General features: G+C 44.0%; 1 protein-coding gene across 3 annotated transcripts in view; it reads left to right on the top strand.

Moving 5' to 3' along the window:
* The window catches only part of SLC4A1 (solute carrier family 4 member 1 (Diego blood group)), a 68,447-nt gene extending 56,920 nt beyond the window's left edge, over nucleotides 1–11,527 (top strand). For all 3 annotated transcript variants that reach the window (XM_033917684.1, XM_033917685.1, XM_033917686.1), the window contains 2 exons: nucleotides 1,844–2,017; nucleotides 8,842–11,527. In XM_033917684.1, coding sequence (XP_033773575.1) covers nucleotides 1,844–2,017; nucleotides 8,842–8,922 — 255 coding nt within the window. In that variant the 3' untranslated portion in view covers nucleotides 8,923–11,527. The remainder of the gene's footprint in view (nucleotides 1–1,843; nucleotides 2,018–8,841) is intronic.
* Nucleotides 11,528–16,299: the final 4,772 nt, after the last annotated feature.

Consider the following 16,299-nt stretch of genomic DNA (forward strand, 5'->3'; position numbering starts at 1 on the left):
CAGGGCTGATAGCAATCGAGTACTGGAAGAGTGGATCGGGGCCAACAGCCAAGAGAGGAAATAAGAGATGCTGGATTATGAAGAGAGGGAAAAATGTGATATAGGTGTTGTGGGAAGGGGATGGTAGACCCAGGAGGGGGGAGATTCGTGTGACAGAAGGGAGATGATGGATCCCCTTGGGGGAGGATAGTTATTGGAACTAGGTGGGAGTTGGAAGAATAGGGACACAAAGACAGATGCTGGACCTTGCAGGGGGCAGAGAGACATGGAAAATGCTGAACACGAGGGTGGAGTATGAAGACAGAAGTCAGATGTTGGACATGGGTAAAGGGAGTAGGGAGACAGAGGGGATATGCTGGACATGGTGAAGGGGGAATAGGGAGACAAGGAGAAGATGCTGAATAAGGAATGGAGGGAGTAGGGTGATGTAAGGTATCTGCTGGATTAAGATGGGGCAAAGAGGGGAGGTACTGGAATGGGATGGGGAAAGATGGTGGGTTGGCTGGCTGGCTCAGCAACAGGAAGTAAAAAAGAACACAGGAAGATGTTGGGCATGGAGGTTGTAGGGTGAAGGAAAAAAGCAGACTTGACTGAGTAGGTGGGAGATGCTGGACACGGGGTGGATGCAGTAAGAAGAAAAAGGAGGTTCTGGATATTAGAGTAATAGGTAGAAGACAGGAAGGGACAGAGGTGGCAGATAGATTGAAGACTTTGGAAAGAAAATTAAGAAAAGACAGAAGAAAGTAGAACAAAATGGGCAGACAATAAAGGTAGAAAAAATAATTTTATTTCTATTTTGTCATTAGAATATATCAGATTTGAACTATATATCCTGCTAGAGACATAACTGGGGACTGCAAAGCCCAGGCAGTGCTTCTTTAGCTTCCAGCTGGCTTAGGGATCTCTCTGACCAGGGGGTACTCCCCTAACACTATTCCTGTCATGTGTGACTGCAGTATTCTGTTAGCATGATATTTCTGTGTAGCATTTTGTAATAATTTGGCTAGTTCAGTTTTCTTGATAGTAGAGGGGATATATGTGAAGGGGAGGGGAGGGGAAACAGGGGTTTTGTTGGTCCTTGCTCTGTATATTTGTATTTATAAAATGACAATTGTACAGAATATTGCTTCTTTTTATACTTTAATAAAATATGTTCAATATAAAATCATAACTGAGGCTTATGCGGATGGGATCAGATGGTTTGCGGGGACTGAGCTCGCGGAGATGGGGCGGAAATGTTTTGTTTTTTTAAAATTTCAGTCTTAGTAATTTGCCGGTCCACAAAATAATTATTTTATTTCTGCCGGTCCATAGGTGTAAAAAGGTTGAAGAACACTGCTTTAGAAAATGACATGGTGACAAAATTAATTACCGCCGTTTATGTCCTCGCGAATAATGCGGGAAACCATCTCTATGTCATTCTTCAAGGAGAGAGGGAAGAATCAGAGTATGAATGGGCACAGTCACTGACAGTCTCTGGTATCCAGAGCAGATATTGTGATGTCATAATGCCTCATTCCACCAATGCCTAAGAGCCAATCACATCAGTGATGTCATAATGGGTTCATTATCCTATACTTGGCTCACATAAGAATCAGAGTATGAATCGGCTCAGCCACTGACCCTCAAGCCTTGCACTGAAGAATGCTGGTGTAGAAGAACTGTGGTTGAGAGAGACACTAAAGAATGACACGGGATTGTTTCCCACGGTTATCCTCAGGGATAGGAACAGTGATGAATTTTGTCACCGTGTCCTTCTCTAAGATACATGCAGCAAAGAGTAGGGTCCTGTGGTGCCAAAGGATGTTGACTTTTTGTCTCTGACCACTCTTTTTGCCTTTAGGTGAAGACCTGGCGAATGCACATCTTCACGCTCATCCAGATCTTGTGTCTGGTGGTCTTGTGGGTGGTGAAGTCTACCCCAGCTTCCCTGGCATTGCCCTTCATCCTGATCATGACTGTGCCCCTGCGTATCTTCCTGCTTCCCAAGATCTTCCGAAACCTGGAATTGAAATGTGTAAGTCTGTTGCTCTACCCTCTGTATATATTACCTCCCTCATGTTCCGTGAGTTGAGTTACCATATTTGTGAAGACAAAAAAAAGAAGACACATGACCCCGCTCACTCTCCACCCACAACTCCACCTATACCCCACTCACACTCCACCCATTTCCATGGTCCCCCTTCCTATCCTCTATACCCTTTAAGTGTTCTCTCTCTCTCTCTCTCTCCCTTCCTCCAACCCTCCTCCCCCACAGGGGACTTCTCTATCTCTCTCTCTCTCTCGCTCTCTCCTTCCAACCCCCCTCTCCTGTGGGTACTTCTTTCTTTTTTCTCTCTCTCCTTCCAACTCCCAAACCTCTCCCCACCCATGGGTGCCCCTCTCTCTCCTTCCAACCTCCTCTTATGCTGGTTTTGTCTCTCCCCTCCTACCCAGCACTACCCTACTCCATGCTTTTTTCTCCTGCACTCTCTCCTTTCCATAATGCTTCTCCAGTCATCCCTTCCTCCCTCCATGCTGTTTCTCCTCCGTCCTCTGACCTCCAATGCTGTTTCCCCTCATGAACTCTCTATCACCTGACTCCCTGTCCTACTTCCTCCGAGCTGGGCGCTGCAATTTAATCTTTGGGCAGTTGGCGACAGCAGCAACGGGGTGAGCCTGCTACCACCAGCCTGCCCCGGAAGCTGTTTCTCTGCAGCAACTTCCTTTTCCCGCATAGTTGGGACTTGCAGAGAGGCAGCTTCCGGGGCAGGCCAGCAGCTCATTGCTGCAGTGCTGCCGAATGTCCAAAGGTTAAATTACAGTGTCCGAGTCCGGGGAGGAGGTAGATGGGGGAGTTGGGAGAGCCGGCTAAACCCGAACAGACGCCCCCATTTTTCAAAACTGTCCGGGCACCCAGACAGTCATCGAAAAAGAAGACATGTTTGTGTGTTCCTGGACATCTGGTAATTCTGTCCATGAGTGCAGCAGACCTCTTCTTAACTGTAAATGAGAACATGGTATAATAATAGATAAATGCAGATTAGGACCAACTGGCTCCTCCAGTCATCCCACTTGTCTTCCCATCTAGTTCCCTATCACTTGTGTGGGTGAGCATATAATATCTGAATATTCAATACTTAGCAGGGCTTAATTTCTGGGGGAATGACCCGGAACACAGTTCTAGCACTTATTTTCAGACTCCAGAGAAGCAAGGGCATTCTGCTCTAGTCCATCCCTTCCAAGTTGCCTGCGGGGAAGAAGAGGGTAGGTTGCGAGCCTGGAACAGAGCAGAGAACAGTTACTATAATCAGTGGAGTAGCGAGGGTAGGAGGCGCTTGAGGAGTGGCGCCCTCCTCTCTGCCCCTCTGCTTCTTCCGCACTACCCCCCCATGCCACACTCGCGCCCTCTCTTCCCACCCCCCCATACTTCTTTAAATCTTCACCAGCACGAGCAGCTTCTCTGACCTGCTGCTCACGCCGGCGTTGGCTTTCCCTCTGATGCCACTTCCTGGCCCCGCGGCCCAGAAATGATTTCAGAGAGAACCAGGCCAGCGCAAGCAGCAGGCCAGAGTAGTTGCTTGCATTGGTGAAGATTTAAAGAGGAAGGGGGGTTGGGAAAGGGAGGGCATGGGAGGGGCGGAGAGGTGCCAGCGCCCTCACCATGACAGCGCCCAGTGCGGTTCGCCTCCTCCCCCCACCCTTACAACACCTACTGACTATAATCCCTAATCCATTCACTCTTCTCCTGTCGCTTCTGCTTCTGACCCACCCAAGCCTTTCCTGTCTCCACAGTTCCTCGTCCTTTTTATCGGAACATTAAGCCTTGAAGACTGGAACTAAATATCTGCATAATGTGATCAGTATCAGAATTCATCCAGATAGTGGGAATATTCAGTCCACGTTCTGGGTATGTTCCAGGACTGCTCTGCCCTGCCACTATCTGGATAATGCCAAATGGTCTTTACTATCAATTACGTAGTTCCATTTCTATTATATTTTCTATTTTAATCTAATTTTATCTTTCTCTCTCAAATTATTACACAATTTTAATGAAATGCAAACCGCAGAGATTTTTTTTGCCAATGCGGTAGATCAAACGTTAAATAAACCTGGAAACTTGGTAAGACTATTCAGAAGCACTATCCAGACAGTGTCTTTGGTCAGAAGCAGTGGCCTAGTAAAGCTGGGAGAGAGCAGTACCCCTCCTCCTCGTCCCACTCCTCCCCTCGCCATGCACGCACCCCCCCTTCCCTTCCCCCTTACCTGTAATAGTTCACCACCATGAGCAACAACTTCAATTTGTTCCTCACGAATGCATCAGCTCTCCCGCTGATGTCACTTCTGGGTGCTGTGCATAGGAAGTGATGTCAGAGGTGTTACTCGCAGCAGTGAACAACTAGCGGTAAGGGGGGAGGGGGGCCTGTACGCACCAGGGAGGTGCGGGGAAGGAACAGGGGGGGGGGGCAGGGGGGGCACCCCTCACTATGACACTGGTCAGCTTTGCTTATCCAGATCACAGATGCTTTTGGAATATTGATCTGTACATTTGTCTTCAGAATATCCAAAACATAGTAACATAGTAGATGACGGCAGATAAAGACCCGAATGGTCCATCCAGTCTGTCCAACCTGGTTCAATTTAAAATTTTTTTTTTTTCTTAGCTATTTCTAGGCAAGAATCCAAAACTCTTCCTAGTACTGTTCTTAGGTTCCAACTACTGAAGTCTCTGTCAAAGCTCACTCCGACCCATCTACACTATCCCAGCCATCGAAGCCCTCCCCAGCCCATCCTCAACCAAACGGCCATATACCTGTAGAACAATAGGTACCTTCTCCTCTGATAGTCCTTCCCCCCCTCATCCAGCAAAGAAGTACTTCCCCACATTTCCTTATACCTAATTTACAAAATTAAAAGAAAGCAATACACAGATGGGGCTTAGCATATATTAAATATATAGTCCCTTATGATCACTGGTGCTTGGGAGGTCAAATGTTGGCTCTGGGTTCTGAATCAATATATTTTAGCATTACATGTCCTCTGGTATAATATTCATCTGAGTCATTCATAAATAATGCCATATTCTGAGGTCACAGATCTACCTTCTTGTACAGTTTACATCTTGGCATACATGGAATGGATGTCAACTCGAAGAATGTAACACATATGCACAGTAACCCCAGATGGATCTAGTCCCTAACAGACAGACTGGGTGTAGGCAGTCATAAGAGCATAAGAGTTATCATACTGGGACAAACCGAAGGTCCTCTAAACCCAGTATTCAAGTGGCCAACCCAGGTCACAAGAAACTGGCAGAAACCCAAATAGCAGCAACATTCCAGAGCTGAGATTGTGATGTCATAATGCCTCCTTCCACTAGTGCCTAGGAGCCAAACTCATCAGTGATGTCATAATGACTTCATTGTCCTATACTTGGCTCACATAAGAATTGTTGTACTGGGACAGACTGAAGATCTGTCAAGCCCAGTATCTTGTTTCCAACAGTGGCCAACCCAGGTCCCAAAGTGTAAAACAAATTTCCTGTGCAAACAGTATATGATTTTTTATGGATAGGTTGTATACCCTAACTCACGAGTTGGATTGTAGAAGGCATCAATCCTCTTTCTCAGCTCCGCCTCCTTGTCTTCCTGGGCAATGCCCTCTGTCTTCAGTTGTAACTTCTACAAGCGAGATGAGAAGGTGTCTTTTTCTCTGCTCTGCCCTAGATTTGTTATTTTCAGGCATTAATCCGATCTTTGTCTAGGCTTCCCTGTGCTAAGAGGTTCCTGGTAGTCCTGGGACAGCTCTGCCTGGAAGAAGGGTCAGACATTGGGCTCTGTAGCCAGGAGGACCACCTTTTAAAAGAGCACCTGCCTGGCCGGCCTGCTCTAACACTTGGGAGCTCTGGAATAGATCCCTTGGAGTGGTGCTCGCCCCTGTGGAGTCAGATGCTTGAACGCAGGCTGATTAGATCCCATGACTGACTAGGAGTCTTTGTGGATGTCAGCTGCAACCTTGCCCCCCGAAGAATTGCTTGGGAGCATGATGGGTCAAGGGTTTGGAACCTGAATAAAAAAGCAGCCCGAAGAGACTAGCCACAGAAGCCATCCTTGCTTGTCTGAGGCAGAAATTCCTTCTCCATTTCCAGCTGCAGTGAGAAGCTGATGTAGACTCAGCACATGGCAGTTCTGTGAGTACAAGGTCATTACTGTCTAGGGCGGGAAATCAGGGTAGGTCAGAAATTGACAAAGCTAAGGTTTTCTGGTGTTCTCCCAAGGGCCTCCCACCTCTAAAATCCTATTTTCAGCATTTTTGAACTTTTAGTTTTGCTCCTATGGGCCATTTTTAGCACCAAAATGCTGCCATGGTAGCCATCTTGGATTTCCCAATTTTATTTAAAAAGTCTCTATCTGTCTCCAAAACACCCTGATTTTGGGTTAAATTGATTATAATGGATTCCTCAGGTGGTTTTACCCCTATATCGTGCCATATTTGTGCTGGATGGGCACCTGAGGCGAGTCCATGTACTACGGGTGCACGAGGAGGTGGGGAGGTAGGAGCTGTGGGTTTAGTCCCCTCTGGTCCCTTGACGGGCCATGAGTCATAGAAAGTGTGAGAACTGGGTCTCAAATCACTGTTAGAAACCCTAAACCATGACTACATGTCACCTGCGAAGCGCTGTTGTGTAGAAGCACCTGACCCTGAGAAGAGGCAAATTTCAGACCAGCAGAGGTTCCCAGAGTTGGATCCTTTCTGGGCTTCCATTCCTGAGGTTCTCTCATTCCTGTAGGAAAGATTGGAGAAGGGTTTGGCAATTGGATCTCTTAAAGTTCAAGTAGCTAATCTTTCATGCTTCTGGGCCAGAGTAGATCGAGTGTCTCTAGCCTCTCATCCAGATGTTTCCAGGTTCCTAAAGGGAGCACTAAAGCACTACCCTCCGGTAAGGCAGCCGTTCCCAATGTGGAATCTTAATATCGTATTACAGGCCCTCAATAAGGCGCCGAATGAACCTTTATCAGAAGCATCTATCATGGATCTGACTGTGAAGACGGTGTTTTTGGTTGCAATCACATTGGCTAGGAGGGTGTCCAAACTGCAGACATTATTATGCAGCGGGCTTTTTCTCAGATTCATGGAAGCAGGATTGTTTTTGCACACTGTGCCTTCCTTTCTGCCAAAGGTGGTTTTGGCATTCCATGTTAATCAGGAAGGAAGGTTACCTGAGTTTCGGCCCATTGGCAAAAAGAAACAGGACATGGTTTTGAAGTTGCTAGATGTGCGAAGGGTGCTTCTCTGCTATCTTGAGGTGATTAATGATTTTAGGCTCTCAGACCATCTGTTTGTCTTATCCAGCTCTAATCGTCAGAGAAAACCAGCCTCTAAGGCTTCCATCTCCTGATGGATTCACATGTCGATCTCCTTGGCGTATATTGGCTGTGGTAAATAACCGCCAGTCAACTTGAAAGCTAGAAGTGGGACTTCTTCTTGGGCAGAGTCTAGGGCAGTGCCGCCTGATGAAATTTGCAGGGCAGCCACATGGTCCACTTTTGGTTATCCACTTATATCCAAATTTCTAAGGTAATAGATATATTATACTTCAACTTCCCATTCTCATTCTGATGTTTGATATATATGTTCTCCTTAAGACCTCAGAACCACCACTCCTCCGTCCCACCCTAGGTGTTTCAACGGGAAGATTCAAGTGGTGAACTCCTCACCGGTCTTCTTTATTATAATTTAGTTGGTACTTAACTCTATTGCTCATTAATTATTGATTTGTAATTAATATCACTTATCTTGGTAATGGCGATATATTCACTTCTCACAGTGTATCAAGCGGTAGGGACCTGACATGTTTCACCGAAGTTTCGTCAGGGACCACACAATACCGCTGTCATCCCACCTTACTATCCATTCCTATCTGTAAGAAGCTGTCAGTGGTTATGGCAGTATAAAAGAATAAAGTTATTATTATTATTATATTTTTACAAAGTTTTACAGCACAAGAGGACATGGCCTTTGGGTCCTCGGTACTTGTTACAGGCTCATCTGTCCCACCCTTGACTCAAGGGACTGCTCAGGTACATCTCATACATAAGGAATCATGTGCTGTTTGCACAGGAATGAAGGATTAGGTTCTTAATTTGATCATCTTCTTTCCTGTAGAACAGCATATGATTCTTTACGCCATGCCCTATCAGAGATGTATACAGCCTGCGTTGAATAATAGTCTGGGATGAATTTCTAGTGGCTTGGCTTGTAGCAGCCAAAATAGAAGAAAAAGGAATTATTGTAAGGCAGTGGCTTAGAGTTCCACTGCACGCTGCTTTCACAGAGCTACACAAGTGTTAGTGCTGGTTGCACAGGTAGTGAGTTGGTTCCACCTTTAGTTTTGCAATTGCAATGTTTGTGTACTGTTTTTTTTTATTCTATTGCAGAGCACAGCAAAGTTTATGTTATCGGGGAGTCCCCTGAACCCCTTCTTGTTATAATTTCTTCTTTTAGGGGTTATCGTTTGCTTTGGTACAGACTGAAGAGAGAAGGAGAAGGAGGCGGAGCTGAGAAAAATGATTGATGCCTTCTACAATCCAGCTTGCGAGTAGGGGTACACAACTCATCCATAAGGAATCATATGCTGTTCTACAGGAAAGAGGATTATCGAGGTAAGAACCTAATCCTTCCTTTATCCTAGGAATAAGCAGTGGATTTCCCCAAGTCCATTTTTCTTTTAGAACATTATCCAAACCTTTTTTAAACCCTACTAGGCTAACTGCTTTCTTCACATTCTCCATATACAGAGCTGAGTTGCATCTGTTTGATGTGTTTGATACTGCTGGTAACCTTACACTTCATTCCTTGTAGCTTGATGCAGATGATGTACAGGTGACCTTTGATGAAACGGAGGGTCAAGATGTATATGATGAGGTCCCGATGCCAGTGTGAGCCGCCACAGCAGTTTTCTTTTCTCCTTCAAGATCAAGGGTCTGATTTATTGATGGTTTTTCCCATGCCCATAAAATTGGAGCAAAATATCTTGACAAATCCTTTCCAAAGTGCCTTCACAAAGCAAGAGCAGAAGTGTTGGTGAATTCCAGGAGATTCTCTCTTCTGCCTTGTAGGAAGACAGGTAATGAAGTTCATCAGGACCAAAACCAAATCAGATTATATTGACTGGACCCAGTCATGTTTGAAAGAAATCAGCTTGCTTTTTCCATGTGGTGAATGTGGCCTAAGTGTTGCAATTTCTGACAATAGGTGGTGAGAATAGCTTGATCTTTGCAGGTAGAAAAGCTTTCTGCGCCGTAGATAGAGCACCGCCTAATGAGAAAAAGCACTGTAAGGAAGACAAGAACATGAAGGTAGTGTTCCATGCGCACAACGTATGCATGTGACGATTACAATCTCATCTGTGTGCGCACGTGTTCATGTGAGATATGTACCATGTAAATCTGTACACACAAAGGAGTGCATTCTACAGCTTTCTTTGACCAGGTACAGTAGTTTTCTTAGGCTTCCAGTTCATTGAGAAACAGGTTTTACTAAGAGTTATGATGGCATGAGCCTACATTTACAGCTACCTGGCAGTAGGCAGTATTGAAATTATCAGGTAAACCAGATTACTAACCTTTAGCAGTAAGGTATCCAGTTTCTGGGAAGGAGATTTTATGGCAGTCCTGGTTTTGAGCTTACTTCCCAAAGCAATATGGTATTTATAGTCCCTGCTTCTTCCTACTGTAAATCAGTGCTATATCTCTCATAATTAGGGTCTACCATATGGCTCCAGAAAAAGGAGGACGGACTGAGACATCCGGGTGTTTACTGAAAGCAATGGAAGTAAGGAGGACAAATAGAGACATCTGGATATTTACTACCATAGAAAGGCAATGGGAGCAATATTTGGATGCCTCAATCCATCCTCCTTTTTTCTGAGCCATATGGTAACCTACGAAATCCAGGACTAGTCTAAAAATCTCACCCATAGAAATTGAGTAATCTGACAGCTCCTATGACTATCTCTTTTCCCCACCTTAAAGCATCACACTACTGGCTCTTAAGGTATCAAAGAGATGAGGGTTCTTTTGAACTGAGGCTGATTTGGGTATTTCTTTCTAGGGGGTGGGAAAGGGGCCATGCTTTACCTGTCTACCTCTAAAAGAGAATTAAAACCTGCCATAGTATCATCTTGTTTTCACCACTGCAAGCTGGGGGAGCAGCCATTTTGTGTTGGGGGAAGGAGCAGCTCATTTTGTGTTAGCAGTGGAGCATAAAACCTTTTCCAGCTGTTTGGAGCCTTGCTACTGCTGCTGGCTTTACCACAAGGACACCCCAGCAGTACACGTGATGGACTGCCAAAAGCAATCACGGTGAAATTGATTTGCAGTCATTTTTAAAAATCTGTCATTATAGAGTGTCATGGAGAGACTGGCGGTCCTATAGCCACAGTAACTTGTCTGCTTATGGTTTAGTGATAAAGGATTCATTCTTCCTTATAATAGTGTTTTTGTTTGTTTCATTTATATATTATGTAGACATACGTATAGTTATTTGCAGGTTAGACTAGAAGCCTGGGGATTTGCTAATATTAATCAGATTTATTGCCAATGGAAGATGTAAATATATAAATAGATGGAAAAGATTCCTTAATTTTCTATGGCTGACAACAGCCACTTGCACAGAGCAAACATATGCTTCTGAGTTTAGTTTAATTTAAAACCAACATGAATTACCTGGTCTGATCAGCTGCTTCTGAGACAGGAGGAGACTGGCAGGGGCTGAGGGGTCCACTGATAGCTCTAGAACAGGCTAGGCCTTGCTTTTGACCTTATTGACTCTATGGACATGCCATTCCATTTCACTAAATTTCTTGTCTAAACAAGGGTCCCAGTTGCTCTCTGAATAAATCTTGAGATTTGAGGGACTAAAATCAGAAGCTAGCTGGTACTACAGGCAATGGGAAATGTGGCACTTACATTTGATTGATACGAGGAACAATTTTGGTCAGTTCTTTCAAACTCCTTTTTCTGAAATTAGTATAAGACCCAGTTCATGGAGAGAGATTTTAGGCCAGTCCTCCCTCCATTGCACGCCAGTACCTGCTATGCTGATTGTCAGTAGTTTGGGGAGACACAGAAACTGCAAATACCACAATGTACTGGGGTATAAGTTCAACATCCAGAATGAGGCAAGAGTCTCCCATCTTAAAATGGCTCGCTTGATAGCTCTGCTTCTCAGAGCATTTAGGGGGTCGTATGTTTTGTTTTGTTTTGTTTTTTAAGCAAAGAACTTGAGAATGTATTTCATGCTGTGCTGGGTCAGACCAATGGTCCAGGAGACCTAATAGTCCTGAAATGTCTAAAGATGGGACCTGCTCAGACAGGGCAGGCACTGTTGTTTATTACCGGCATTTCTCGATAACTCAGATGGTGTTCAGTGGATGGGTGGGAAGAATAATAATAACTTTATTTTTGTATACCCCAATACCATAACAGTTGTAGGCGGTTCCAATAAAAAAGACACCTGACAAGCAGTGAAGTTACAAACGGCAAGGTAGATACAGAAATGTAATTATGAGTTACAAATTTATCAAAAAAGATAGGTCTTTACTAACTTTTCAGAAGGATTCATAAGAAGAAGCTTTCAAAATAGTTTCACTTAACCTAAGGATACCAGACGTCTGGATTTCCCTGACATGTCCTCCTTTTGAGGACATGTCCTGGGGTCCAGATGACTTTTCAAAACTTGGCACTTTGGGTTTTGAAAACTGTGTCGGGCAGGGAGTGGCCGTCACACGATGATGTCATGTGATGCCACACGCAGCATCCGCGCATGCGCGAACTACTCTTCCTGCCTGAGAAGAGCAAGCAGCGGGGTGGCGTAACTAGGCGGGCCAGGGGCGGGGCTAGGGCTCCGGATTTATCAAAAGGAAAATCTTTCAACCCTAACTAACCAATCATTCATTTTACCAGTTTGAAATGAAAGGGCCCTATCCAGAAATCTCTTGTAAATATAGCCTTTCAATGTAGGACAGGAAAACAAGTGAGATCTAAGAAGAATCACACGGTGACAAAATTAATTACCGTTCCCGTCCCCGCGGATAACCGCGGGAAATAATCCCATGTCATTTTCTAGTGTCTATTTCAACCTCGGTCCTTCTACACCAGCATTCTTCAAAGCAAAGCTTGTGGGTCAGTGGTTGTGGCCATTCATACTCTGATTCTTTCCTCTCTCCTTACAGAATGATATGAAGATGGTTTCCCGCGGTTATCCGCGGGGACGGGAACGGTGATGAATTTTGTCACTGTGTCATTCTCTACTACGAGTGCATCTGATGGTACGAGCCAACTCAAGATGATAAGAGAGATCATTTGGAACCAAGCCAGCTAAAGTTTTGAAACAGATAAAGCAAACTTGAAAATAATTCTGGCTTCCACCAGTAACCAATGCAATTTTTTTGCAATAAGGGCTAACATGATCAGTTTTTTTCAAGCCAAAAATAAGACGAACAGCCGAATTCTGAGTGATCTTAATCTTTTGATAATTCTCTTATAGGAACTTGTGATCCAGAATAACTTCTGAGGAGCTGTTGTGTCTTAGGCCTGAGGCTGTTGTGCCTGAGGCTGGTGTCGTTGAGTCAGAAATGTCCCTTCCTTTGGGTGCCTCTCCCATTCGCCTCCCCCTGTGCTCAGCAATCCTCATGGGTCTCTTGCAGTAGAAGAGAGGTAACATTTGCAGGGATCTCCAAAGTCCCTCCTTGAGGGCCGCAATCCAGTCGGGTTTTCAGGATTTCCCCAATGAATATGCATTGAAAGCAGTGCATGCACGTAGATCTCGTGCATATTCATTGGGGAAATCCTGAAAACCCGACTGGATTGCGGCCCTCAAGGAGGGACTTTGAGACCCCTGATTCAGGGAGATGTGCACAGATTTGCAGCCTAGTTGTGAGTATAGGCAGAGTTGATCACGTTACACCTCTCTTAAAAGCTGAGCATATTCTTCCTGTCTCATCACATTCCCTTCAAGTATAATATTCTTTCCTATCAAATATTACCAAGTGGTTTTCCCTCTTTCTTAATTCAGTTTCCTGGTTCAGTATTCTCGCAAAGAACTCTCCGATCATCTCAACAACAGTTATTGGTCGTTCCCTCATTCTGACAACTGTTTCTCGATGTTCAAAGGAACTCTTCATTTTCCGTTATGGCTCTTACTCTCCAGAATTCTTTACATGTCTGTCTCCGCTCAGAAAGTTCATTGTTGACATTCAAGACTCAATTAAAGGCATATGATTTTTCTCTGGCATTTTGCTCATAGTTTAATAGGCGTGGGCAACAATAGAATATTAGACTTTCACCCTTTACCTTACATGTCTTTATCCCTTCCCCTATCCCCCAGGTTAATTGTAACTAACCCATATTTTCTTCCCTTCGTGTTTTTTGATATGTTTATTCAGTCGGAATTTTGTTAACTCGTTTGTGCTCGTTCCCTCCCCTTTTTTTATATTGTAAACCGCTGAGATTTTTAACCCTGGCTTTATATTTATAGTATATCAAATAAATTGAACTTGAACGCCAGAAAAAAGAGGATGGATTGAGACATCTGGGTTTTACTTCCATTGCTTTCACTGGAAGTAACACGTAGATGTCTCAATCTGTCCTCCTTCCATTGTTTTCAATAGAAGTAAAACCTGGATGTCTCAATCCGTCCTCCTTTTTCTGGAGCCATATGGTAACCCTACAACATAGGTCAACATACGACCTTTAGGGTGAGCATATAATTTGAAATGTCAAATCCTATGTATATTCAGCTATGCCATTCATCTAGATAGCAAAATAATTTGAAACTATGCTAAATATTGCAGGTTATCCCTGCTATTTGTGTGGGCCACTTAGATATATAACATATATTTAGCAGCTAAATTCCAGTAGGTCTAGTAGCACTGCCCTAGAGCAGTGGTCTCCAACTCAAACCCTTTGCAGGGCCACATTTGGGATTTGTAGGTACTTGGAGGGCCTCAGAAAAAAATAGTTAATGTCTTATTAAAGAAATGACAATTTTGGATGAGGTAAAACTCTTTATAGTTTATATAAATCTTTCCCTTTTGGCTAAGTCTTAATAATAATATTGCAATTTATAGCTAAAGAGATATATGATCAAGGAAACTGTTTTATTTTTACTTTTGTGATTATGATTAAACATAACGAGGGCCTCAAAATAGTACCTGGCGGGCCGCATGTGGCCCCCCCGGGCCGCGAGTTTTGAGGCCACTGGCCCCTAGAGCATCTTACAGTAAATTCCCACATCTTTTTTTGGTTTGCATAACTTTGAACATGTATCAAACAACGTGTGAATTCCAAAATTATCAGACAAAAAAAAAGTGTTTATTTAGTTGTTATTCCTGCATCAGTGCTTTCAAATATGGACCCCTGTACCTTCTGTCATTTGACCTTGATCGCTTCGTATGATCCTAGACCAGGAAGGCTAGGATTCCCAGTGAGATGAGAGCAGAATTTGTTATCAGAAGCTAGGAATTATACCAAAAACCTGGATAGAATATGATGGTGTAAAATCTGAAGATAATTTTAAGAAACTTTTCTAATTTATTTTTAAGAGGTTTTATCAAAATATTGTATTTTTATATGAATTTAATGCGAGCTGATTTGTTTAAAGAGGTTTTCCTTGTCTTTTTATTCCACACTAATCTGTACCAGATTGTATTAGTTGATAACAAACCAAAATTAAATCATCATCACCATAGGCCAGCAATGGTAACCCAAGAACAAGGCTTTAGCTTGTTAAGAGAAGCAAGAATAAGCTTTTAATTTATGTGAGGATAAAGGTGAATCTATTGCAATGCTCAAATGCTGAAACAATACTTGAAAAAACCCAAAGCTTTATTGTTGTTGTTGTTTTAAATAAAATGCTTTATTTACCTGAAGAAATAGATTATATGTGCGTACTTCTCATTTACAGCTACTACACATTCCCCCCATCTGTAGGTCAAATTGTGGGACAGACCCTGGAGTATATTATAGCCAGATATTCTTTCATTGCCACTGCCAACATTTATAGGATGTTGGTCAAGGTCACGTCATGAGTGTTTAACAGGGGATTTCAAACATGGGAAACAGGTGGAGAAAGGATGGCCTGGGTTTTAGTTTTTACAGGTTTGTGCATGCATGTCTACATATTATGGGCTAGATTCACTAAGCAAAACCAGTTTGTGACCCCTTTGGGACCCGATTTTACTCCGGCCCGATTCACTTACCTCTCCTCCGATCAATTCTAATCGGTGCATGCAAATAAGGAGAACGGCATGCAAAGTAGTCAAGGACGCGATTCGCTACAGAAATCTTGCAAACCAACTGGGCTGGCCGATCAACACGAGAAGCGACTGCCGAGGGACCGGTCGCTGAGGTCCTTTCCAACTGCCCTGCTTCTCTGCCCCGATCTGCTGCCCTGTCTCAGCCCTGATCTCCTGCTGCCTCCTGCCTGCCCCGATCTCGTGCTTCTGCCCAAATCTCTCCTGCCTGCTGCACTACGAGCCCATGGATTTTAACCCACGGGTTTAATAATAATTAATAACTTTATTTTTCTATACCGCCAAACAATCTTGAAACTTCTAGATTTAAAGCGGGTTAAAACCACAGGCTCACTGGGCTAGTAAAATTTTTAAAAATGTAACAGTATGCAGCTCTAGATGGCTCGTAGATGATCTGCGCATGTGTCGGGATCGCACACTAGCGATCCGTGCGGTCGGAGGGGGGTGTTCCTCCGATCACCCTCATTTAAATTTTTTGTTTTGTAAATTTCATCGGCCTGCACGGATCAGCCATGGATCGGAAACCCTAATGCAGGTTAGTGAATCTAGCCCCTATGTGGTTAATTGAGGTCAATCAAGATCACACAGTGAGGGTAACAGGGATGGGTGTGCGATAGGATTCGTTGGAGTCTCAAGTTTCAGGTGTTTCAGCTGCCACAGACAGGGAAAAATGCTTGAGTACCTGAATAATGTCATGTAAACCGTTCTAAGCTCCCCTGGGAGAACGGTATAGAAAATTTAGTCAATCAATCAATCAATCTCCAAGTGCCTCATTCCCCCCATGACCTTTCCTTTTGGCAAAATTCATAGATTTGCGCACATAATTCTGCACAGAAGTAAATCTCAGTGAGACACAAAGCCGAATGTTTCCCCATGAGAACCCCGAGATCTGAATTTTTGGCAGCCCCAACCCCTCCCCTTTTACAAAACTGTAGCGCGGTTTTTAGCGCCAGCCGCGGCAGTAACAGCTCCAATGTAGAGAGCTGCGCGGGGACAGAAATCCC

Source organism: Geotrypetes seraphini, chromosome 13, assembly GCF_902459505.1.
Source record: "Geotrypetes seraphini chromosome 13, aGeoSer1.1, whole genome shotgun sequence".
NCBI classification, from domain to species: Eukaryota; Metazoa; Chordata; class Amphibia; order Gymnophiona; family Dermophiidae; genus Geotrypetes; species Geotrypetes seraphini.